General features: G+C 41.2%; 1 protein-coding gene and 1 pseudogene across 3 annotated transcripts in view; one reads left to right on the top strand and one right to left on the bottom strand.

The window, feature by feature from the left end:
• EEIG2 (EEIG family member 2) overlaps positions 1-26,074 on the bottom strand; it is an 84,174-nt gene that overhangs the window by 13,273 nt on the left and 44,827 nt on the right. The window contains exons 3-6 of one of the 2 annotated variants that reach the window (XM_082688279.1): positions 22,796-22,825; positions 17,423-17,539; positions 13,363-13,409; positions 3,044-3,147 (exon numbers count right to left, since the gene is read on the bottom strand). In XM_082688279.1, the coding sequence (XP_082544405.1) occupies positions 3,044-3,147; positions 13,363-13,409; positions 17,423-17,539; positions 22,796-22,825 (298 nt within the window). The remainder of the gene's footprint in view (positions 1-3,043; positions 3,148-13,362; positions 13,410-17,422; positions 17,540-22,795; positions 22,826-26,074) is intronic. The other variant, XM_082688280.1, reaches the window with a different exon arrangement.
• On the top strand, positions 24,594-25,618 carry LOC309841780 (glyceraldehyde-3-phosphate dehydrogenase pseudogene; annotated as a pseudogene). Its single transcript has one exon. The product of its transcript is annotated as a glyceraldehyde-3-phosphate dehydrogenase pseudogene (transcript).

Here is a 26,074-nt window from a genome sequence, read left to right as displayed (position 1 = left end):
TAGCAAGATCGAAACCCGAAGTGTTGGTTCATGAATCAGGAATGATACAGGACTAAACTTTTACAGCGAGGGCTGTCTCAGATTCTAATTCATCCATTTACTGGTTTTCAAAATGTATTCATTCAATAATTATTAAACTCTTACCAAGTCAGGTGCCCAGTAGTATATAAGATATAGGGGATAAAAAAATAAATGCTCAGAGTTTATTTATTCATTTTTAAAAAGATTTTATTTATTTATTTGATAGAGGTGGTGAGAGAGCACAAGCAGGGGGAGCAGCAGAGGGAGAGGGCGAAGCAGGCTCTCTGCTGAGTAGGGACCCTGATGTGGGCCTCAATCCCAGGACCCTGGGATCATGACCTGAGCCGAAGGCAGATGCTTAACCATCTGAGCCACCCACGTGCCCCCATTCATTTATTCTTTATAAAGATTTAAGAAACAATTTTATCCATTTATTTGAAAGAAAGAGAATGTGCAGGAGGTGGGGAGAGAGAAAAGCAGGCAGGGAGCCTGATGCAGGACTTGATCCCAGGACCCTGAAATCATGACCTGAGCCAAAGGCAGACACTTAACTGACTGAGCCACCCAGGCGCCCCAAATGCTCAGAGTTTAGAGGGATAAGTGGTTACGACACAATGTGGCAAGAACTGAGAAAGCATTATTAAGAGCTTCACAGGACAAGTACATCAGGTAGTTGGGGCAAGACCTCATAGAGGAAGCTAACTCAAGATCTTTAATCTCATATAGGAACTCCTTGGCAAGACTTGGGGGGAAAAAGCATGCCTCATGTGCAGAGAACAGACTGTTTGGTACAGTCAGAACACTGGGTAGTTGGGCAGATATGACTGAAGGGAAAAGAGAGATGAACAGATGCCTGGTAGTGAGGGACTTTCTATGCGTTTAAAGAAGGAAATAATTCGATGGCTCTAAACACAGGTGTGATGTGACCAAATCTACATCCCTGCCACAGGATGGACAGGGCGTGGAGGAGTGAAGGCTTTCACAATCACCCAGCTGAGAGTGAGGGGTGGTTAGCAGGGCTTGATTGCCAAGTACATGAGTGTGCACGGGTAAGTGAGACAAAATATGCAGGAGGAAGAGCTGGGAAGACTCGTGCCAGGTGTGGGGAGCCTGAGGTGCCAGAGGACGCCTGGTCACCGCGCAGTGGACTGCTCTTGTGCCCCTGGCCTTATGCTGGAGATACAAAGACAAGACCTGATTTGGAAGAACTTGGAGTCTAGCTGAGGAGAAACGAACAGATGGATTTCAGTAGAACAGGGAACATGGAAAGTGGACCTTCCCAGAAATGTGTACCTGGAGCTTAGTGGGGAGGTCTGGACGCAAAACAGATTTGTAAACTGAAGTGTTCACTTCATATTTACATGATCACATTTACATGAATGACAGCTAAATCCCCGGGTGTAGAGGGTATTGCCCAGGGACGGTGAGAAGAGGAAGGTGGAAGAAGATGAAAAGGCCTCCAAGAAGCTGGAGAAGGAAAGGTCAGGGAGGTGGGAACCAAGGGAAAAGAAGACTTCAAGAAAGAGTAATGGCCAAGTCATGTGAGAGCAGAAACAATGCCCACAGGAATAGACAGTCATGTTACTAGAGTCATCATCAGGACAGGGTGGAAGACAGAAGCCAGGTGGCACATGTATTTAGGAATAAATGTACACAGTATATTCTTTCTAGAAATTTGGCTCTAAAAGGTGTGAAAGAGGGAAGGAAAAGAGCAGAAAGCAGAGGAGGGGAAGCTGCACAAAGAAGAGCAGTAGACAAAGGATGTAGGGCCAGTGAGGGTATTTTTTTTTCTTTTTAAAATAAAGAATTCAGTTTAAATCCTGAAGAGAAGGAGCTAATAGAAAGGTTAAAAGTATGCAAAGGAGGGGCGCCTGGGTGGCTCAGTGGGTTAAAGCCTCTGCCTTTAGCTCGGGTCATGATCCCAGGGTATTGGGATGGAGCCCCACATCGGGCTCTCTGCTCAGCGGGGAGCCTGCTTCCTTCTCTCTCTCTCTCTCTCTCTCTCTCTGTCTACTTGTGATCTCTGTCAAATAAACAAATAAAATCTTTAAAAAAAAAAAGTATGCAAAGGATTCATTGATCCTAAATCAGGAGATCAGAAACCTTCTCTTTGCATATCTACGAAGGTGGTGAAAATGTTAATCTCATCACTACACCTTTCTTTGCATTCTTTCAAATAATAACCTCGCTCAAAAGGAAGAGAAGAAAGGAATCTCTTAAATCCTTTTTTCTTCCACCAGCTTAACATTTTCCCCACCCTGCTTTTCACTCCTGGAGCAGATTCTGAGGACAGCTGGGAGTCTTCCTGGAGAAGCATGGGGAAGGCAGTAGCGCAATTTTTAGCCTGCAGCCCTGGTCAAAACCTCTGGCAGAAGGTTTAACAAGCCCACCAGGTGATTCTGATGTACACTCCTGTTTGGGAACCATTGACAGAGGAAAGCGATCCAGGGAGGAGGAGCAACACCTGACAGGTGGCTAGCAGATTGCTGGGCACGTGGAATGGGCAAACTCCCAGGGTTCCAGGTTGTACCTGCAGGGAGCAGAAGTACATGGCGGGGGGGGTTGGGGGGCTGGGAGTGGGTGTCACTGCAACGTTTAACTCTTAATCTGTCAGTGCCTAAAGTTTTAGACAAATGAAGCATTGGCTTAACCCAAAACTCCATAATTAAAACTCTGCTGATAATTACTGGCCCATTTCAAGCTATCTACCCATAGAATTTTTTTGTGTTTGTTTGTTTGTTTTAAAGATTTTATTTATTTATTTGACAGAGAAATCCCAAGTAGGCAGAGAGGCACGAAGGCGGGGGGGGGGGGTCTCCCCACGGAGCAGAGAGCCCGATGCAGGGATCGATCCCAAGACCTTGAGACCACGACCTGAGCCAAAGGCAGAGGCTTAACCCACTGAGCCACCCAGGTGCCCCTATCCACAGAATTTTAATTCTGGGTGGGACGTGGGATTTAGGGAATCTTTCAGGATGTCAAGTAGCAAAAATGAAAAAACCAATACGCCACACACCCATACCTGCTATTCCAAGATGGATTTTGAGAGTCTCTCCACCTTTTCTGTCTTCTTCCAGAGATTCAGATTCACCAGCAATTGGTATAGACATCGACGTAGAAGGAGGCCTATAAAAAAATATTCCTAAGGATCAGAACTTGATTGATGGGTGAATCAGAAAACTTGCTAGTGGTAATGATTGGCTGTGGAGTCAAAATCAGTCTTAGTAAGGTGCCTGCATAATGCTACCTCGTTGAGTGTGAGCGTAATAAAAATCAACAAATACTGGATGAGCTTCCTCAAAACTGGAAAAAGATTCATGGGGGGATAAAAAGGATTTTTAATCAACAGAGAATGTGAGACCAGAAAGGGCACTGCCTTCACTGAGTCCGGGAAAGAGAGGCGCTCTGTCCACGTGTCCCCAGCACCATCAGTGCATGATGCTTCAGGTGTCAACTCTGAGACAACATGGGGACCTGTGGCGCATCGAGCACCTCTGCATCTGAGGTTGGGATCTTCTTTTCCCAAATCTGCTTTCTTCTTGTATTCCCCTACTCCGAATGCCATCATGGTCCATGAAGTAACCAAAACCAGAATCCTAGATGCTGCCTCTGGGTCCTCCCACTCGCATTTCTCCACAGCCAATCAATTTCCAAATCACACAGACTCTCTCATATTTCTCCTATTTATCATCTCTTGTCAGCCTCCACTAATTACTTCAGTTTGGTCTTCTTTATACATTATGACCACGAGAGTCTCCGCACAGGTCAGCCTCCCTCTATCCATGCTTTGGTCACTGGGGTCCTTCTGAAGTGTGCCTGTGAACATGTCTCCATCCCTCCACCTCTTAGACCCATTCTCCAGCTTTCAAGGGGCTCAGCCTGTAGCCTCTTCCCTTTCTCGCCCTCTCTCATCTCTGCCATTTCCAGTCCAGCCTGACTTCAGGGCCACAATACCTTCAGTATGGCACCCCTTGTTCTGCAGTCTTAAGCACCTTGAAGAGCCCCAAGCCTTTTCTTCATTTACTGCTCAAATACTGGGGCAAATAAGCACTATGTATAAAATTCATTAACCATGGGAAATAAATGATATTAAGGCAAATATAAAATCTTAGCCAGGCCCTGGCAGCTCTCCTAAGTCTCCCTAGACAACTCAGTCAATGTTGAATAAATAATCACTGACTGTTTAATTTGTGTCAGTTTTTATTCTGTTACCCCTTTTTGTTCTGAAAATGGTTTTGTATCCCTTTATCAGAAATTGTGTAATATAGCTCAATTACAGAATGAAAGAGATGAGATTTTAATTTCACAGTAATGTTTACAGCATATGAAAAATAACCTAAAATGACAATGTTACCTACTTAATTCCTGCCCTGTAACAGCACCATAAACTTGTGCAAGCCATTTTCTTTTCCTAGAGCATCTTTACCCATCTCCTCTGCTTCATAATTTCCTATTCATCCCCTAAAAATTAGCTCAGTGTCACCTGACCTCAGTGAAGACTTTCCTGGCTTTTTTTTTTTTTTAAGATTTTATTTATTTATTTGACAGAGAGAGAGAAGAGAAACAGAGAGGAAACACAAGCAGGGGAAGTGGGACAGGGAGAAGAAGGCTCCTTGCTGAACTAAGAGCCCAATGCAGGGCTCACTCCCAGGACCCTGGGATCATGACCTGAGCCTAAATGACTGAGCCACCCAGGCACCCCAACTATCCTGGTTTTTAAGAAAAAGTAGTTAGGGATCGTCTCTCCTCTATGCCTTGAGAGCACCATATGTCCTGTGTCCACCTCCCAAATAAACAGTGAATCCTTCAGAGCAGGGGCTGGTCTTAATTTAGTTTGGTAAATGTTAGTACATGGTAGACAATCAATGCACATGTACTGAATAAACGAGTGACTCTTGGGACCTTGGACAAATTAGCTCCTTGACCTCTGAGCCTCAAGGTCCTCACTTTAAAAATATGGAAAAAGCATCACAGAGTTGTTTCAAGAATTAAACTGGGAGATAATAATAGTCATTAAATCATTTTGACAAATAGTAATTTCCTTCCTTCCAGAATGTGAATGTTCCAGAGCCCCAGCTACTCAAGAGGATTACATCATCCCTAGATCTGCTCCCCCACTAAGTTGTCAGGTGCCAGTGAAGCATAGAATTTCTCTCCCAAAATATCCTTTGTCTTTAATAGCACTAGTGGTTTGCTTTCTTTTCAGCCAGTTTCATACTTTTACTAGAGCTGGTGGATATTTGATAAGTTGCAGAGACTACAAAAGAGAGTTTAGGGCAGACAGTGATGAGCCTGACTTATCAGCTGTCTTATGCATAAATATAGGCTCATGGTATGAAATTTGTCTTTCAGAAAAATAATTTAAGCCATATTGCAGATCCTCTGCTCATAAAATATCAAAGCTAGAATTTAAAGCTAAGAATGTTAAAGATTTGCTGTATTCTTGTTAATTTCTCTACTAGGTTTTTAAAAACTTTTTACCATGAAAAATTTAAAGACAGACAAAAGCAGAGAAAATAGTGGAATGAACCTCCCCTGCAGTTAGTCACTTACATCTAGGTTTTACAGACAAATAGTCATGCCACTCAATTGCTTCATGCCTTAGTTTTCTCACCTCTAAGATGAGAACTTGGATTATATAACACGTTTAAAACTGTGAAGCTCCCTTAGAGACTTCAGGGGTAGTAAGGTATTTTATCTTTTTGACCCACAATAGAAAAATGCTATATACTGGGATTCATCATACATTTGAGTAGAAGGACTTTGTGGCTAAATATTCTGAAAAAAAAAAAAATCACTGGACTAGTCCACTTCCAACATTATTTTCAGCTCTAAAGCACTGTGATTTTATATTTCTAATATATACTAAAATACAACCTAATAAAAATAATTTACTTTTTACATCATTTAAACACTTTCCTATTCAGTCCACACTCAGCATGTACAAGTGCATGGATGTGTTAGAGGTGTCCTTTTTCCACTGACACATGCACAATTTCAGATACTTAGAGAAAAGAGAAAATAAATATTGGGGGTTTCATTTTCCTGAGAAATACTTTTATGTATCTTGGGATTAGGTAAGGTCTGTTTATTCTAATGAGTTACGAACATCTTTTTCTATAAACAGAAACTCTAGATCGTCAGATTTACATTCCTGGAGATAAAACAGAATATAGGATGATCTATTTTTTAGCTCTTTAGTATTTCAATTGCACAAATAGATAAAATGCTAGAGAAAGGGCCAGAAAGGGAATATTTATAAGTTCATGAGAAGGAATGATGAATTCCTTTTCTTTTACTTACTTTTGCTGCTCATTTTCTCATTTCACCCTAAGCTGACTCCACTAGAAAAACACTGTTACCTAAGAAGCCAAATACAGCATAGCAAAAATTGTTTAGTCCTAAGAGAGCAGAATATAAAGAAATAAGCCAGGAAATTAAGGTTTGAGAGAGGACAATACAGGAAGGATAAGTTACAGTAAAGTGCATAGTTTAATCAATAACTGATTTAGACAAAAATATGTATTTTCATCTTTATAAAACACTGTAAATAGGAAACTATACAGACATCACTATTGAAAAAAAATTTTTTTTAATTTAGATTGAGAGAGAGTGTGGTGGGAGGGCCAGAGGGAGAAGAAGAGAGATAATCTCAAGCAGACTCTCCCCTGAATGCAAAGCCTGATAAAGGCTCGATCTCACCTGCCTGAGATCATGACCTGAGATGAAATCAGGAGTCAGACACTCAATTGACTGAGCCACTCACGAGCTCCTGGACGTTACTATTAAAAACATGAAGTTGATACACAGGGAAATAATTCAGGTTTCTTCTTCTAAATATATTTTTCTCAGATATTCAAATAATATATAATTAACTTTTTTTTTGTCTTCTGGACTGCTAATGAGCAATCCTACTGCCTTTTCCCATTCTGTTCACTCTCCTACACTCTGAGGACTTCCACACATCTTTCCTAAAACCCCCACCTCCATCTTTCCCATCCCCACTCCTCAGTGATCATCTTGTTTCCTATTTCACTGAGAAATCAGGAACAATTTGAAAATAAGTTCTATTCGCTTCCACTTTTTATATACCTGCACCTGAAGCCTATCCTCTACCTTCATTCCTCTTGACAGTCCAAGGACACTGTCTAGCAACTGTCCTTTTTCTCTTCTGTACCATATCTCGCCTTCTCTATTGAACCATCCTATCAGTACACAAATATCCTGAACCATCTTCCATCTTAAAACACCCCAAAGACCTGCCCTTGACCCTGAATCCTCACTTTATTTGTAATCCCATTTTCTGTTCCTTTTTTTTTTTTGCAGCAAAATTCCTCATAAGAATTGTTTATATTTTCTCCAATTTCTCTCTTCCCAAACCTTCTTTAACTCACTCCAATAAGGCTATAGGCTCATAGGATTCTACTGAAGTGCTTGTTGAAGGCACCAATGGTCTCTGTACTGCAGATCCAAAGGTCAATTCTCAGTCCTCATCTTCCGTGATCCACATCCATGGTGTGGGACAGAGCTGATTAAACTCTCCATTTTGAAACTCCTCCTTCACTTGGTTTTCAGGCCAGTCCTCTCCTTTGGTTCCTTCCTCCTCTCTCACAGTTATTCCTTTGCTGGTTCTTCCCCGTCTCCCTAATCTCCAAAACACTGGGGTATCCCACCCCTCACTCTGTGTTCTTTTTCTTTATTTATACTCACTCCATCTAAGCCATTTAATCAAATCTCATGGCTTTAACTACTATCTATGTGCTGATGACGTCATGATTTCCAAATGGGTATCTCCAGCCTGGGCTTCCCCACCGACTCTGTAGTGCCATATTCAACTGCCTACTTGAGAGGAGGAGTCAAGATGGCGGAGATGTAGCAGGCTGAGACTACATCACCTAGCCGGAGATCAGCTAGATAGCTTATCTAAAGATTGCAAACACCTACAAATCCATAAGCAGATTGAAGAGAAGAAGAACAGCAATTCTGGAAACAGAAAAACAACCACTTTCTGAAAGGTAGGACTGGTGGAGAAGTGAATCCAAAGCGACGGGAAGATAGACCCCGGGGGGAGGGGCTGACTCCCAGCAAGCGGCGGAGCAACAGAGCACAAAATCGGGACTTTTAAAAGTCTGTTCCGCTGAGGGACATCGCTCCAGAGGCTAAACCGGGGCGAAGCCCACGCGGAGTCTGCGTGGCCTCAGGTCCCGCAGGGTTACAGAAGGATCGGGGGTGTCTGAGTGTCGCAGAGCTTGTGGGTATTGGAACGGGAAACCGGCTACAGAGACAGAGCCGACAGTAAGCTCGCAGCTCGGTGCTACCTTGAACCGGTCGCAGGCTCGGTGAGCTCGGAGCGCGGCCGGAGGTCAGGCAGACGGGAGTAACTGGGCGCTGTTCTCTGAGGGCGCACTGAGGAGTGGGGCCCCGGGTTCTTGGCTCCTCCGGGCCGGAGACCAGGAGGCCGCCATTTGTATTCCCGTCCTCCGGAACTCTATGGAAAGCGCTCAGGGAACAAAAGCTCCTGAAAGCAAACCTGAGCGGATTACTCAGCCCGGCCCCTGGTACGGCGGTGCAATTCCGCGTGGGGCAAAGACACTTGAGAATCACTACACCAGGCCCCTCCCCCAGAAGATCAACAAGAAATCCAGCCAAGACCAAGTTCACCTACCAAGGAGTGCGGTTTCAATACCAAGGAGAGCAGCAGAATTCCAGAGGAGGAGAAAGCCAAGCACGGAACTCATGGCTTTTTCCCTGTGATTTTTTTTTTAGTCTTGCAGTTAATTTTTTTCTTTTTCTTTTTTTTCTTTGTTCTTTTTTCTTGCCTTCAGGTAATTTTTTTTTAAATTTTTACCCTTTTCTTTTTTAATGTTTTTTAACTAGTTTATCTAATATATATATTTTTTCTTTCTTATATTTTTCTTTATTCGTTTTCTTTTTTTAAAATTCTTTTCTTTTCTTTTTTTTTTCTCATTTTTTTTCTTTCTTCCTTTTTGAACCTCTTTTTATCCCCTTTCTCCCCGCTCACGATTTGGGATCTCTTCTGATTTGGTTAAAGCATATTTTCCTGGGGTTGTTGCCACCCTTTTAGTATTTTACTTGCTCCTTCATATAAGCTTATCTGAGCAAAATGACAAGACAGAAAAATTCATCACAAAAAAAAGAACAAGAGGCAGTACTGAAGGCTAGGGACCTAATCAATACAGACATTGGTAATATGTCAGATCTAGAGTTCAGAATGACAATTCTCAAGGTTCTAGCCGGGCTTGAAAAAGGCATGGAAGATATTAGAGAAACCCTCTCGGGAGATATAAAAGCCCTTTCTGGAGAAATAAAAGAACTAAAATCTAACCAAGTTGAAATAAAAAAAGCTATTAATGAAGTGCAATCAAAAATGGAGGCTCTCACTGCTAGGATAAATGAGGCAGAAGAAAGAATTAGTGATCTAGAAGACCAAATGATAGAGAATAAAGAAGCTGAGCAAAAGAGGGACAAACAGATACTGGACCACGAGGGGGGAATTCGAGAGATAAGTGACACCATAAGACGAAACAACATTAGAATAATTGGGATTTCAGAAGAAGAAGAAAGAGAGAGGGGAGCAGAAGGTATACTGGAGAGAATTATTGGGGAGAATTTCCCCAATATGGCAAAGGGAACGAGCATCAAAATTCAGGAGATTCAGAGAACGCCCCTCAAAATCAATAATAGGCCCACACCCCGTCACCTAATAGTAAAATTCACAAGTCTTAATGACAAAGAGAAAATCCTGAAAGCAGCCCGGGAAAAGAAGTCTGTAACATACAATGGTAAAAATATTAGATTGGCAGCTGACTTATCCACAGAGACATGGCAGGCCAGAAAGAGCTGGCATGATGTTTTCAGAGCACTAAACGAGAAAAACATGCAGCCAAGAATACTATATCCAGCTAGGCTATCATTGAAAATAGAAGGAGAGATTAAAAGCTTCCAGGACAAACAAAAACTGAAAGAATTTGCAAACACCAAACCAGCCCTACAGGAAATATTGAAAGGGGTCCTCTAATCAAAGAGAGAGCCTACAAGTGGTAGATCAGTAAGGAACAGAGACCATATACAGTAACAGTCACATTACAGGCAATACAATGGCACTAAATTCATGTCTCTCAATAGTTACCCTGAATGTTAATGGGCTAAATGCCCCAATCAAAAGACACAGGATATCAGAATGGATAGAAAAACAAAACCCATCTATATGTTGCCTCCAGGAAACTCATTTTAAGCCCGAAGACACCTCCAGATTTAAAGTGAGGGGGTGGAAACCAATTTACCATGCTAATGGACATCAGAAGAAAGCAGGAGTGGCAATTCTTACATCAGATCAATTAGATTTTAAGCCAAAGACTATAATAAGAAATGAGGAAGGACACTATATCATACTCAAAGTGTCTGTCCAACAAGAAGATCTAACAATTTTAAATATCTATGCCCCCAACGTGGGAGCAGCCAACTATATAAACCAATTAATAACAAAATCAAAGAAACACATCAACAATAATACAGTAATAGTAGGGAACTTTAACACTCCCCTCACTGAAATGGACAGATCATCCAAGCAACGATCAGCAAGGAAATAAAGGCCTTAAACGACACACTGGACCAGATGGACATCACAGATATATTCAGAACATTTCATCCCAAAGCAACAGAATACACATTCTTCTCTAGTGCACATGGAACATTCTCCAGAATAGATCACATCCTCGGTCCTAAATTAGGACTCAATCGGTATCAAAAGATTGGGATCATTCCCTGCATATTTTCAGACCACAATGCTCTAAAGCTAGAACTCAACCACAAAGGAAGTTTGGAAAGAACCCAAATACATGGAGACTAAACAGCATCCTTCTAAAGAATGAATGGGTCAACTGGGAAATTAAAGAAGAATTGAAAAAAATCATGGAAACAAATGATAATGAAAATACAACGGTTCAAAATCTGTGGGACACAACAAAGGCAGTCCTGAGAGGAAAATATATAGCGGTACAAGCCTTTCTCAAGAAACAAGAAAGGTCTCAGGTACACAACCTAACCCTACACCTAAAGGAGCTGGAGAAAGAACAAGAAAGAAACCCTAAGCCCAGCAGGAGAAGAGAAATCATAAAGATCAGAGCAGAAATCAATGAAATAGAAACCAAAAAAAACCAACAGAACAAATCAACAAAACTAGGAGCTGGTTCTTTGAAAGAATTAATAAAATTGATAAACCCTTGGCCCGACTTATCAAAAAGAAAAGAGAAAGGACCCAAATAAATAAAATCATGAATGAAAGAGGAGAGATCACAACTAACACCAAAGAAATACAAACTATTATAAGAACATACTATGAGCAACTCTACGCCAACAAATTGGACAATTGGAAATGGATGCATTCCTAGAAATATATAAACTACCACAAGTGAACCAGGAAGAAATAGAAAGCCTGAACAGACCCATAACCAGTAAGAAGACTGAAACAGTCATTAAAAATCTCCAAACAAACAAAAGCCCAGGGCCAGACGGCCCCCCAGGGGAATTCTACCAAACATTTAAAGAAGAACTAATTCCTATTCTCCTGAAACTGTTCTAAAAAATAGAAATGGAAGGAAAACTTCCAAACTCATTTTATGAGGCCAACATCACCTTGATCCCAAAACCAGACAAGGATCCCATCAAAAAAGAGAGCTATAGACCAATATCCTTGATGAACACAGATGCAAAAATTCTCACCAAAATCCTAGCCAATCGGATTCAACAGTACATTAAAAGGATTATTCACCACGACCAAGTGGGATTTATTCCAGGGCTGCAAGGTTGGTTCAACATTCGCAAATCAGTCAATGTGATACAACACATCAATAAAAGAAAGAACAAGAACCATATGATACTCTCAATAGATGCTGAAAAAGCATTTGACAAAGTACAGCATCCCTTCCTGATCAAAACTCTTCAAAGTGTAGGGATAGAGGGCACATACCTCAATATCATCAAAGCCATCTATGAAAAACCCACCGCAAATATCATTCTCAATGGAGAAAAACTGAAAGCTTTTCCGCTAAGGTCAGGAACATGGCAGGGATGTCCATTATCACCACTGCTATTCAACATAGTACTAGAGGCCCTAGCCTCAGCAATCAGACAACAAAAGGAAATTAAAGGCATCCAAATCGGCAAAGAAGAAGTCAAATTATCACTCTTCGCAGATGATATGATACTATATGTGGAAAACCCAAAAGACTCCACTTCAACTGCCTACTTGAGGTGCCTGGCTGGATGTTAAATAAGGATCTCCAGCGTAACATGTCCAACACCTAAGCTCCCAACCTCCAACCTTGCCTCTCAGAGGCTCTTTCATTTCAATAAATGAGTTACTCTGGCCCTAAACCTTGGACTACTGGAACAGCCTCCTAACTCATCTACTGATTTCTGACCTTGCTCCCATCATTGTTCCCACAAATTGTCTATTCTCTACCTAGAAGCCATAAGTCAGATAACTTTAGTCCCCTACTCTAAACCCTCCAGTAGTTTTTTATCTCAGGTTATAAGCAGCCAAGGAGACTCTTTATCATCTGACCCCATTTCTTATCCCCCTTCTCCCCATTCTCTGTTCTAGACATACTGGTCTCCCAGCAGTCTGTTGGACATACCAAACACACTTCATGAGGCCTTTGTCCCTGTTTCCTCTACTTTGTCCCTTTTTCCTCTACTTCAAATGCTCTTTCCTCAAATATCTGCATGGTGTGCTCCCCCGCCCCCCTTCAGGTCTCTGCTCAAATACCATCTCTGCCAGGGAAGACTTTCTTTTTTGACTACTCTCTCTATAAAACAGCACACTTTCTCCCCACATGCCCTCCTACCCCGCATTATTTTTCTCCAAAGCACTCTTCCCATCTTTGTATTATACATTTATTTCTTAGCTTACTGTTTTCCTCTTAAGAATATATGCTCCAATATATCAGGGACTTTTTTTTTTCCTCATTGCTGTTGCTCTTGTGTCTAGAATAGGGCCTAGCACATGGTAAGGCATTTAAGAAGTATTTATTGAAGACATGACTCAGTCCATAGAGATCAAATTAAAAAACTTAATTTGTATAGTTTCACCCAAAACTTGAAGATGATGAAAGATCTACAGCCTAAATAAATTTAGAGTGTGAGGAGCTCATTTGATAAAGGGTTAATAGTAATTTCTATGTAGGTCAGGCAGCCTCCTAGGAAAAGAATCGTCCCTTTCTGGGTAAACAATACAATATATGAATGTAAAAATTTAAACAAAAAAAAGTCACTATTATACTTTCAGATAAATAATTCATTTACTGAGAATCAACTTACGTTTTAAAACACGGGTCACCAGACATCAGCTGCATACTGATCAAAACCTGGGTATTAGAAAAAGAAATACGATTACAAAAGTCCCCTTGAGAGAAGAAGCCATGTTCTGCTAACCCACACCTCCCCCACAGAACCTAGGCCAGTATTTCCTACTTAGAGATTATTTGATAAAGCAATTGCAGAATTGAGTTACATCCAGCATTAAATTGCTGCTTGTTTATACAGACCATTTTCCAACATTCGAAACCTGGTAATGGCAAAAATTGGTGCTGGAAAGATGGAAAGGGAGAGCAAGTGCCACAATGTGATGCCCCGCAGGGGTGTCCTGGTCGCCCTGGTCTCCTAGATTCCTATGGTGCTTCAGTGTCTTCAAATGTTTCCCTCCAACCTGCCATGTCGATGCTTCAAGGGGAGCTTGTGGGGGCTTGTGAGAGAAGAATGCTTCTGGCCTTTGCTCTATCTTTAGAACAGAATTTAGGGGCATCTGGGTTAAGTGGGCTCAGTCAGTTAAGTGTCTGCCTTCAGCTCAGTTCATGATCCTGAGATCAAGCCCTGCATCAGGCTCCCTGCTCAGCAGGAAGCCTGCTTCTCCCTCTCCCTCTCCCACTCCCCCTGCTTGTGTTCCCTCTCTCACTGTGTCTCTCCCTGTCAAATAAATTTAAAAATCTTAAAAAAAAAAAAAAAAGAACAGAATTTAAAGTTTTGTTAATGCTTTCTGAAATGTTACTTTTCTCTACTTGCTGATGGTCTCTTAAGACTCAGCCGTAGGATCTTGTTTTGTTCTTGCAGGAAAAATAATGGTAATAGCAGGAATAACAACAATGTTAACAGCAATTGTGATTTGAGAATTGTGTGTCAGGCATAAGCTAAGTGTTGTATACTGCATGATTTCATTTACTGTTCAAAACTCCAATGAGAGACTCATACTTTCCTTTTTTTTATTTTTTATTTTTCATACTTTCCCTCTAAGCTCAGAAGACAAAGTGGTATTTTCACTATCAGGTAGCTAATAAAGGGCAGATGTGAAATCTCAAACTAGGACTGCATAATACTGACAACTCATGGTCTTTATGAAGAAGAGAATATTTATTTATGTGCATATTTTCTACCTAGTGGATGCCATATATCCTAATAGAACCTCATTTCTTTCTTATTTTTTCACCTCTGTACCTCTACTACTGTTCTTTTTCTGAGCACTACACTTATTAAATGTGGGACCTGAGCCAGCTGTGTGGGCATCCTTATAGAACTCCACAGTCTGGTTTCTAACTACGTAAACACAGCACTCTTGAGTATCCTGAATGTCTCCGAAGGGATGGAGATGGCACATGCAGCTTGTAAGACACTGCGTGGGGAAGGAGAACAGAAAGAGTGGGACATGGTTGGAGGAGGTGTTTGTTTTAAATACAGTAGATATGAGAGCTGTTTCTTCATATGTTAATGAGCATAATTCACTGGAGAAAGAGATGGTTAGGAAAAGGGATAGTCCAAGCTGCAAAGCTCTTGATCAGGCAAGCTTTGGACTCTAGCACTTAAGAGGAAGGAGTGACTTTGGACAGGGAGAGGGACATTTCCTTCATTGTCATGGGGGCAGAAGGCATAACAGGGCTGGAAATACAGGAAGAATTGTAAATTCTGCAACAGGAAGATGAAGGAATTTGAATCTAATGACTTGTTTTCTCCATAAAGGATAAAGTAGGACCACTAGCTGAGAATAAGGGTGGTGTGTAGAGATCTGAGAAGAAAGAAGGTACAAAATAGATTATTTGGTAACTGGGAAAGGACACTTACAAAGGAAAGAGAGTTGCTTGATGGCAGGGAGCAAGACTATAGGAACAGTGGCTGGATGGTTGTGTGATCTTCTCCAGTAACATTCAGCAATTAGGATGCAGGCCCAGAGAGGACAGTTGAAGTTGAGTTTAACTGGGTTTGGGGGTTCGCTGGGAGAGAGCAATGAGGGAGATGGGCAAAGGAGTAAGAAGTATTTTTTTATTTGAGAGAGAGAGAGCACAAGCAAGGGGAGCAGCAGAGGGAGAGGGAGAAGTAGGTTCCCCACTGAGCAGGGAGCCTGACATGGGGCTTGATCCCAGGATCCTGGGATCATGACCTGAGCTGAGGGCAGATGGCTTAAGTGACTGAGCCACCCAGGTGCCTCATAAGAAGTGTTTTTAAGCATAAGAGAATCACGGATTCTGGAATCTAAGCTGGATAAAGAGGGAAGTGGAGGGAAGTGGAGGCTGGTAGGCAGTGGGAGAAGAGTAAGGTGAAGGACAGCTAAGTGAGCAGTAGACCAAGAGGACTGGAAATGTAAGGAGACAGAAGTAGCAGAGGGGAATACCAGTGGTGAGGTTTCTAGAGATAGAAAAGTCTAGAGTTTGGCCATGGGGGGAGGAACTGAGAAGAAGAAAAAGAAAAGGATGCTGGAGAAGGGTAGTTGAAGGAACAGAGAGGCCTCTCGTACAAAAAAGATTAGCTTGAGGGAGAGAATGCGTAGAGAAGACAGTCCACAAGGACAGATCACCCACCAGATGGTGAAGCCACCAAAATATGACGACAGAAGGGATGGAAAGAGAATTTGTGAGCCAAGAACTAAGTCATCAATGAGCAGGAGAGAGAAGTTAACTAGGTGGCCAGGAGATGACAGAGCTCAGGCAGGGAGAGAGTGTGAGAGTTAAATGGTGTGATTTATAGAAGAGTAAGTTACGTGGTGCCTGGGTGCTCAGTCAGTTGAGTGTCTGACTCTTGGATTTAGCTCAGGTCTTGATCTCAGGATTGTGAGACTGAGCCCCACATTGGGCTCTCCGCTCAGTGTGGGGTCTGCTTGAGAGTCATTCTCTCTCTCTCTCTCTCTCTCTGCGCCTACCCCAACTTGCGCATGCATGTTCTTACACTCAAAAAAAAAAAAAATAAGTTCTTTATAGGACCAAGTGGGAGAGATAGTGTGAAAGGATCAATGGGGAGCCAGGAGCTGCCCCTAAGGAATGGGGTTAGGATGGGAGAGTCTGAAATTAGTGACTTATTTCAATTTCCAACGAAGACACTAAAATTCAGAGAAGGATTATAAATATTCTTATACAGCAAATATGAAGAAACTGAATTTAGTGGCTTGTTTTGGGATGAGTCTAAGACTGAACAGTGCAGTCTGTTCCTTCTGAGTCTGGTGCTTAGACAGCATGGTACCATGAAAAGACCACTGATTCTACACGGCAGAAGATACGCATCTGGTCTCTGCTCTGCCACCAATGACTTTAGTGAGACACTTAACCTGAGTTAAGTTATTCTTCATCTGGAATCTACCCTATGCATCACTGTTTATGTCGTATAGGTATATGCAACTGCTCTGAAATTTTTTGTGTATTTACTGAAAATGAAGTTTGAAAAGTGTAGGTGTTGGGAATTCTTTGCTCCACTAACTTCTGACCATCCAGTTTTTATTCTGAATAATTTTCCTTTTTTAATGTTAGATAACTTACCATTATGGGGTAACCTAACTAAAATAGAGCAAAAAGTTTGTCCAGTGAGTCTTACTAGGTACAAGGTGCTTTACAAACATTTTCTCAACTGGTTTCATTTAATACCCTCATCAACTCTCTCAAATGTATGTTTCCTCTGTGGCCACTAGAATAGGAGGCTGCTGATGGTACTTAGAAACAAGAGGGCAGATGCCTAAAGTGAGTTTCACCTGTCACTTTACTAGTTATAGGAAAGCCCAGTGACTTCTCTGCACCCACCACAGATGCTTGGGAAGTGACAAACATTTTTAGGGTCTTCCCTCCTCATGCTCCTTACTCTCTATGAGCCCTTACGCTGTAGCAGTTGTATGTACTACTCCCTGAACGTTCACAGCTCCAGAAATACCTTGGATCATGAAGGTGAACATTTGTTACTTTCGTTGCTTTTATGATTTGGGAAGCTTTTCCCTTAGACGGTGAGTACTTCAGTGGTGTGGTCAGCTTATGATCTCATGCTGATCCCATGGTGCCCTTGACTGTATATTCCTATGCTTACTTAAAGGCAGAGATTCTCATTTGTTGACATGTAAATCTCAAAATGTGCTTACTTTAAGAATGGAATTATCCTGTCTTGTATTTTTGGTATCATAGCCTTCCAGTAAACAGCGACGAGTGGTATTTCCTGATCCAGCAAACTCTGCCAGGTTTAGATCTGCAAAGCCCAGCTATGAAAAGAAAGGGAATTATATTAATAGAATATCTACTAGGCTTCTATAATATTCTCCTTAAAATAAACATTCAACCCATGTTCTAGACAAGTTTTCTCAAAATCAGTCATTTGCAGTTTTGGCAGTATCTGCTTTATTATTTGCTTAATGTGTGTCTTTAGATTGCCTTGCTTCTTTTGTAAAAATGTGTTAAGTATTCTAATCTTGTCTTAGGCAATTTGATCTCAAATCACATATTTGATGTGCTAAATATATTTTTTTCTGTACACATTGAAATACGTAGCTGTTGAAGTAGAAATAATGTTTATCAAACAATTAAAATCATTGCAAGTAGCAGTGGTATTCACCCCACACTGTGGGAAATAGTAGCAGACCAATCATGATCATTTGCATATTCATAAAGAAAACTGATCAGACTTTCTTCTCCCTATTCTGCCTTTGGCTCCATGCCCAGTTAACCACTGGTGACTTCAAACAGTTGCAGGTTATTAAATTTGTACTTTCCATGCAAGAAATAGAGTGATTTAAGTTTTCTTCAGTATAAGCCCCTACTCCTTCACCACATTCCACAGCATTTGCTTTGCTGATCAACTTAAGCTAAATCCCTTCTTATGAAACTTTTTCCCCTTCCCCAAAACTGTGCCCTACAACAACCCTCTATGCTGCTCTCCAAACGTTTAGATCAATCCCCTCCCTTGGGGTACCAGGTAGTGGGTATTATAGAGGGCACGGATTGCATGGTGCACTGGGTGTGGTGCAAAAATAATGAATACTGTTATGCTGAAAATAAAAAATAAATTTAAAAAAATCCTCTTCCTTCCTCTCATTACTACTCAGGTTCAATCCCCATTTTCTTTTTCTTTTTTTTTTTTTTTTTTAAAGACTGTATTTATTTATTTGACAGGCAGAGAGGCAGGCAGAGAGAGGAAGGGAAGCAGGCTCTCCGCCAACCAGAGAGCCCGATGTGGGGCTCGATCCTAGGACCCTGGGATCATGACCTGAGCTGAAGGCAGAGGCTTTAACCCACTGAGCCACCCAGGCGCCCCTCAATTCCCATTTTCTACAGCTATCAAAGATCACCCACGGTCTGTCCTCTGATGTTGTTCAACCCCTATTTCTTATTTCCAAGTGGTACAAGAAATAGGTCCCATTTTTTAAAAACTAGGTCTGTTCTATTCTATACAACCATGTGCAGTGCATATGGAGTCTTTTATTGAAAAACAAAAAAATGTTTTGAATTTGCAATTAAGCACATATCCCTGAATACCTAATAAAAATTTTAAGCTGCCTGCTTTAAGATTTTAAGATACATATTGGGCACATGAGAAGGCATTCAAGATGAAGATTTTAACTACAGGCTAGAGCATTGTTTTAGTAACTTTTAACTGGTACAAAAAGAATGAAAAATAAGAACTTACAGACCAGTTTAAAGGCCATGATTCCTAAATGCAATAGTAAGTCAGAACACATCAGGCCACAGGTGACATCTAACTAATTTTCACACAGCTCCTCTCACCTTACTGCCTTTGAGGGGTCTAAGAGATCAGCAGAAAAGCCTGGATGTGTCCAAGGTAAAGCCACATACCAATGAACATGTGAAGATTCATGGGGCTATTTGATTACACATCATCTGAAGGCCGTATTTCATATATTACTCTTTCCCTTGAAATCTCCAGCAACTCCTTTCCACTCAAACTCTGTGCTGATGCCTTGCTTCCTAATTCACCCAGAAGCTAAAGGCAATCAAAAGAGCACTTAACTTCCAGAAGTTCTTATTGCCAACCACATCCCCTCACCTTTCTGCAGCTATACCCATGTGCTGTAGTAACTGACCCAGCTGTGCTCAACCTGGAGCCAACCACTCTCCTCCTGCCTACTCAAGTTCACTGCTGCAGGAATTCATCCCTCTCTTCTGTGCTCTCAAGTTTCCCTTCTCTACTGAACCACTCCGTTAGCACACAAGCATGCTGGAGTTTTTACCATCTTAATGAACAAAAGAAAACCTCATCCCCTATCTCTCTCCAGTCTGTTGGACTATCTTTCTGCTTTCATTAAAAAAAAAAAAAAAAACAAACAAAAACAAAAACAAACAAAAAAAAAAAACAACTCCTGTAGAGAGTTGTCTACATTGACTGTCTCCGGTCCCTTCATCCTTGGCCACCACCTTGTCAGCTTCATTTCCCCACCCTCTTCCTTATTTACTCTCCTGGCCACAATGTCTTTCTTCTTGAAAATGCCAAGACTGCCTCAAGGCCTTTAACACTTACTGTTCTTTTGCCTGACACATCCTTAGATCTTCCTGTAGCTTTCCTCCTCACTCCATTCAGGTCTATGCTCAAATACCACCTAAGGAGCCTTCTTATTGCCCTGACTCCTCCCTCCCTCTCTCCCCTACCCTGTAGTTGTCCACCTTTACCCTTTACCTGTCTTCTTCCTCTCCTTAGTAGCTGTCAGCATATCACATACATACACATTTCATATTTATTTTGTTTACTGTCTGTCCCCTCCAACCTTCCATAAGACTATAAGCTCCACAAAGGCAGGGATTTGGGTCTGTTTTGTGCCGAGAACAGTTTTTCCATATGCTGGCAGTTAATACATAATTGTTGAACAAAAAGCAGACTATTGGCTTAGCACTCACTATTAGAAAGCTGGTATTACTATGTCACCAAGAATAAAAAAAAAAAGAATGTGGTCAGTCACCATTAAGAAAGCATAAAAAATGCATAGCAATGTGATGTTTTAGGCTGTAGGTTACCAATGAAGACTGTGATGTTTCAAGCTGAAGGTCAATATTTACTTACTGAGCACCTTTTATGTGCCAGGCCCTGTTCTGGACACTGCAAAAACAGTGAGAACAGGACAGGCAAGGACTAGTGAGGCACCAAGGAGTCCATATTTCCTTATGATTTTCTCTTTGGCTTCACTGAAATAACGGTCTCCTTAAAATGGCACATATACTTAGATACTAGTTACTTCTGCGGTAGATATTACTTTATTGGCAAATAATTCTGAACATCTACATTTTAGGTAACATTAGGCATTGGGAATATATAAATCATTCCTAGTGTCAAAGAGCTCACAGTTAAATGAGGGAAGATAGAAAAAAACACATTTTTTTTAAGATTTTATTTATTTATTTGACACAGAGATCACAAGTAGTCAGAGAGAGTGGGAGGAAGCAGGCTCCCTGCTGAGTAGAGAGCCCGATGCAGGGCTCAATCCCAGGACCCTGAGATCATGACCTGAGCCGAAGGCAGAGACTTTAACCCACTGAGCCACCCAGGTACCCCAGAAAACACATTCTTATTAAAAAAAAAAAAGTTTAAGTGCTGGAATGGAAGAAGTTACAAGACAGAAAGGAAAAGAAAATTTCTCAGGGGAAAAGATGACTAAACCGAATGCTTAATGCTGTATAAGTTGACAGGACAAGGGAAGGGGGAAGCATATGCATGGCAGAGAAAATATCAAGTCACAAGGCAAAGAGCATAAAATAGCAGAGTACATTCCAGGAGGTTTCTGAGGGCAGTAAGTCTGAAGTGTAAGAATTAAGTGAGTCTGAGTGTGAGCATGTACAGATGATGTCCAAGATGGTCTACATGCTAGCTAAAGACTTTCATCTCATTTTCCTTAACAGACAATAGATAGCTGCTGAAGGACTAAAAGTGGGGGAATGATCATGTCTGAATTTCAGAATGATCCTATGGCAATAATATAGAGGACGGATAGAAGGAGACATCAGAGGCAGAGAATAAAAGGTAAGAGGCCAGTGCAGGTTTTAAGTATGAAATAATGAAGGCATAACCTAAGGCACCTGCCTTGTGAATGGAGAGAAGGGATGGTTTTTAAATAAGAAAGGAGAAATCAGGATTTGTCAACTGCAGCAGACGCTGTTTTTTGCCTCCCCACCATCATCCAATGTTCTTATATTCCTTGTTAGCAGAGCCCTGATTTTATTCAAGTGTCCACCCTTAGCTCATCCATGTGCAAAAGGAAAGTAGCCCAACCTTTAGCTCATTGTCAAACTGATGAGTCTAAACTAGTCATGGCAATTCATTCCTACCACCCATGCCTGGTTTAGGAGTGGCCATATCATCCAGTTGTGGCCAATGAAAGTTATGGGGAAATCTTCTGAGGGCCAACTAGGAAAAATTTTTTCACTCAGAGATTTTCTCACACAGCTGGATTTTGTCATATGTGAATGTGTGGACTAAAACTCAAGCCACCTGGTGATCATGAGAAGAGCTGGGAAAGGATAAAACATGACACAGTGAATGGAAGAATGAAAAGAGAAAAGTAACATGGGTTCTTGATGATGTCCTTTAGTGAGTGGATTAACTACTCCTGGAGCAGCTCTAGGTCACATCTGCAGCTCTGTTTCATATCTACTTGCTCTGTGAGATTAAAAACAAAACAAAACAAAACAAAACCCCTCTAGGTGAGGATGGTGATCTGTTACTTGTAGCAAAGAACATCCTAACTAACACTGCAACCACATAGTTTTAAGGACTTAAGAGTTGATGGTTAAGCTGGTATCCTGGTGCAGATGACTGAATTGACAGAGATACCATCAGAGATGAAAATAAAAGAGGAGTATGTATGTTTCTGGCAGTATTACTAATTCCTTCTATTCATCAAAAAGGTGAGCACACAAATCATTAGTAATTCCATATAGCTAGTAGAAGTATAAAGAATTGTAGTGTACTACATACAGACTGCTAAGAGAACACAGAGGAGAGGTCCTGTTCCACTGAGTGGTGAGGGGAGGCAGGATTAGTAACACTTCCCAGGGGAGACAGTATTAACAGATGCTATTACTTAATGGAAACCAGAGATGATCTTCTAGTAGGGAAGCTGAAATGTAAGAATAACATCTTATAACCAGTTTTTAGGAAGAATGTGCCTATAATTTATTGCTGGATCCAACTGTTCAATCTCCAAGTTGCTTTATTTAAAAACAGCCAAATTGGGGTGCCTGGGTGGCTCAGTCTGTTAAGCGTCTGACTCTCGATTTCATCTCAGGTCATGATCTCTCGGTTGTGGGATGGAGCCCTGCTTGGTGGGGAGTCTGCTCTTTCCCCCACTTGCACTCTCTAAAATAAATAAAAATCTTAATAAATAAATAAATAAATAAACAAATAAAAACAGCCAACCTGAATAGCAATTAGAAGAGCAAACCATTTAATTTTTAAGCTTATAAGTAGCAGTGAGTAATATTACAAGTTCCAAAAGAGTTAAAAAACATCTACTTACCTTTGCATAAGCTTTTCCACCTTTCAATTCCTGTAAAAGATAAAAAACACTATAAGGATATCATATGATTAAAGATTTAAAATTAGGAACAACTGGGTGGCTCAGTTGATTAAGTGTCTGCCTTAGGCTCAGGTCATGATCCCAGGGTCCTAGCGTCAAGTCCCACCCACATCGGGCTCCCTGATCAGTGGGGAGCCTGCTTCTCCTCCTGCTTGCTGCTTCCCCTGTTTGTGCTCTCTCTCTCTCACTGACAAATAAAATGAATAAAATCTTAAAAAAATAAAGATTTAAAATTAAACACAAATAAAATAATCCTGAAGTAGATATTTACATATTTACATGCTTAATAAATATTGACAGTAAATTTCTAATGATCCTAAATTCAACTATTTGGATGGCTACCCTACCCCTATTCCCCAAATTGTCAGAAGTTTAATTGAGAATTTAACTTAAATCTGAAAAATGGAAATGGTAAGAAGACAAGCTAATTTTTAATCTATTCTGAAGAAGAAATTGCCAAAGAATACCCTAGATACACCGTAAGAACCCAAATCATCAAAGAAAGGTTAAATTATTTACTTATTAGTAAGCACGTGAATGAAATTGTGGAAAGATTTTATAAAGAGTTGAAACTCCCACCCCAAAGACAACTACTGTTACCAACTTTTAGGAACAAACCAAAAGATGTCTTTTACTCAAATGTACCATACTACACACACTGTTATTTTTTTTTTTTCTTTTAAAGATTTTGTTTATTTATTTGACAGAGAAAGAGACAGCAAGAGAGGGAACACAAGCAGGGGGAGTGGGAAAGCAGGCTTCTTTCAGAGCAGAGAGCCAGATGTTGGTGTTCTATTTCAGGACTGTGGGATCATGACCTAAGCTGAAGGCAGACGTTTAACTGATTGAACCACCCAGGTACCCCTACACACACTGTTTACATCTTACTTTCTTCTACTTATATATGATATTATCCATGTTAATATAAATATATGTGTGTGTGTGTGTGTGTTGTTAGTATAGTAGACTCCCTCTTAACTAATGTGAACAAGACAGGCAAAAGTAAAAAATAATAAAAAAAATGTATAGGCATCTTGACATTTTATTTTATTTGAAACATGTAACTATACAATAATTTGCCAAATCTCTGGATTTAGGACACTGCACAGTTGAGAGAATTAAGTATAAAACACTTAGAACAAAGACCAGCATACAATATATCCTGTATGTGTGTTTGCCATTACAATTAGGGTCAGAATCTCCTCTCCCTACTCACTTTAAAAAAATTAGTTTTAGGTTACAACACAGCGATTTGACAATTCTAAATATTATGCAATGCTCATCATGGTAAGTATAGTCACCATCTGTCACCATACAATGCAATTACAAAATTAGTAATGGTATTCCCCCATGCTGTACTTTTCATCTCTGTGACTTATTTCATTTCATCTCTGTGACAGCCATTTTATGACTGGAAGTTTGTATCTCGTAATCTCCTTCACCTATTTCAACCATCCCCTCATCCTCCTCCCCTCTGGCAACCACCAGTGTGTTCTCTGTACTTATGATTCTGTTTCTGGTTTTTGTTTGTTTTGTTTTTTAGATTCCACATAGAAGTGAAATCATACAGTATTTGTCTTTCTCTGATATTTCACTTAGCACAACACCCTCTAGGTACATCCATGTTGTTGCAAATGGCAAGAGTTCATTTTTTTGAATACCATTTCCATCTTTAAAGTAGTGAATCTAAGCTCTCTGCTCCTCCCTGTTTTACAGACAGCTACATCTTACAGTGCAGTGCCAGCTACGTCCCTAAGACACAATGGTGAACATAATAAATGGATTTGGCTTTACTGGACACCTGGTCACCAGAGCTGCTTTTAACTCTGGCAAAGCAAATACTGTCACCATCAATGAACCTTCATTCACCTCAACCACATGGTCTACATGTTCCAGTATGATTCTACCCACAGCAAAGTCAATGGTACCATCAAAGATGAGAACAGGAAACTTGTCATCCATGGAAAACCTATCTCCATCTTCCAGGAGTGATACCCTGTCACCATCAAATGGGGTGATGCTAGTGCTGAGTATGTTGTGAGTCCACTGGGGTCTTCACCACCATGGGGAAGGCTGGAGCTCACTTGAAGGGTGGGGCCAAAAGGGTCATCATCTCTGCCCCTCCTGTTGATGCTTCCATGTTTGTAATGGGCATGAACCATGAGAAGTATGGCAACCCCCTCAAGACTGTCAGCAATGCCTTCTGCGCCACCAACTGCTTGGCCCTTCTGGCTAAAGTCATTCTTGACAACTTTGGCATCACGGAGGGACTCATGATTCATGACTCCATGCCATCAGTGCCACCCAGAAGACTGTGATGGACCCTCTGGGAAGCTGCCACATAATGATTGAGAGAGACTGCCCAGAACATCATCCCTGCTTCTACTGGTGCTGCCAAAGCTGTAGGCAAGATCATCCCTGAAGTGAATGAGAAGCTCACTGGCATGGCCTTCTGTGTCTCCACCTACAACACATCAATCATGGATCTGACCTACTGCTTGGAGAAAGCTGCCAAATATGATGACATCAAGAAGGTGGTGAAGTGGTAAAGCAAGCATCAGAGGGCCCCATCAAAGGCATCCTGGACTACAAGGAGTACCAGGTTGTCTCCTCTGACTATAAAAGTGACACCCATTCTTCCACCTTTGATGTTGGCATTGCTCTCCAAGACCACTTTGTCTAGCTTGTTTCTAGTATGACAATGAATTTGGCTATAGCAACCAGGTGGTGGACCTTATCATCCACATGGCCTCCAAGGAGTAAGAGCCCCCTGGACCATCAGTCCCAGCAGAACAAAAAGAGAGAGGCCCTCAGCTGCTGGGAATTCTTGCCCTAACTCATCCCCCAACATATTGAGAATCTCCTGACCTCTGAACAGTTTCCATCCCAGACCCCATGAAGAAGGGGAGGGACTTGGGGAACCCTACCTTGTCATGTACCATCAATGTATATGTACCATGTACCATGTACCCAGCGCCTCCCTCCCCCCAAAAAGTGGTGAATTGAAATAAGATGAGCAGCAATCTATGGTAAACTCAATTACTTACGAATATTTGCTGCCCTTCCCCTTTCCTGTCCCATTGATTTCTGGCGTGGCCATGCCACTAAATCTGCCCCATTATGAATTATTGAATTATTCTTACTATGTTATTGTCATATCCCTTAAGAGCACACTTCACTAAATAAAACAAAACTTTCTCCAGATGATCCTTGTCTCTT

Source organism: Mustela nivalis (assembly GCF_964662115.1).
Source record: "Mustela nivalis genome assembly, chromosome: 10".
In the NCBI taxonomy this organism is placed as follows: Eukaryota; Metazoa; Chordata; class Mammalia; order Carnivora; family Mustelidae; genus Mustela; species Mustela nivalis.
The sequence above is the reverse complement of the archived record's forward strand: the minus strand, read 5'-3'. Positions and strand labels throughout refer to the sequence as shown.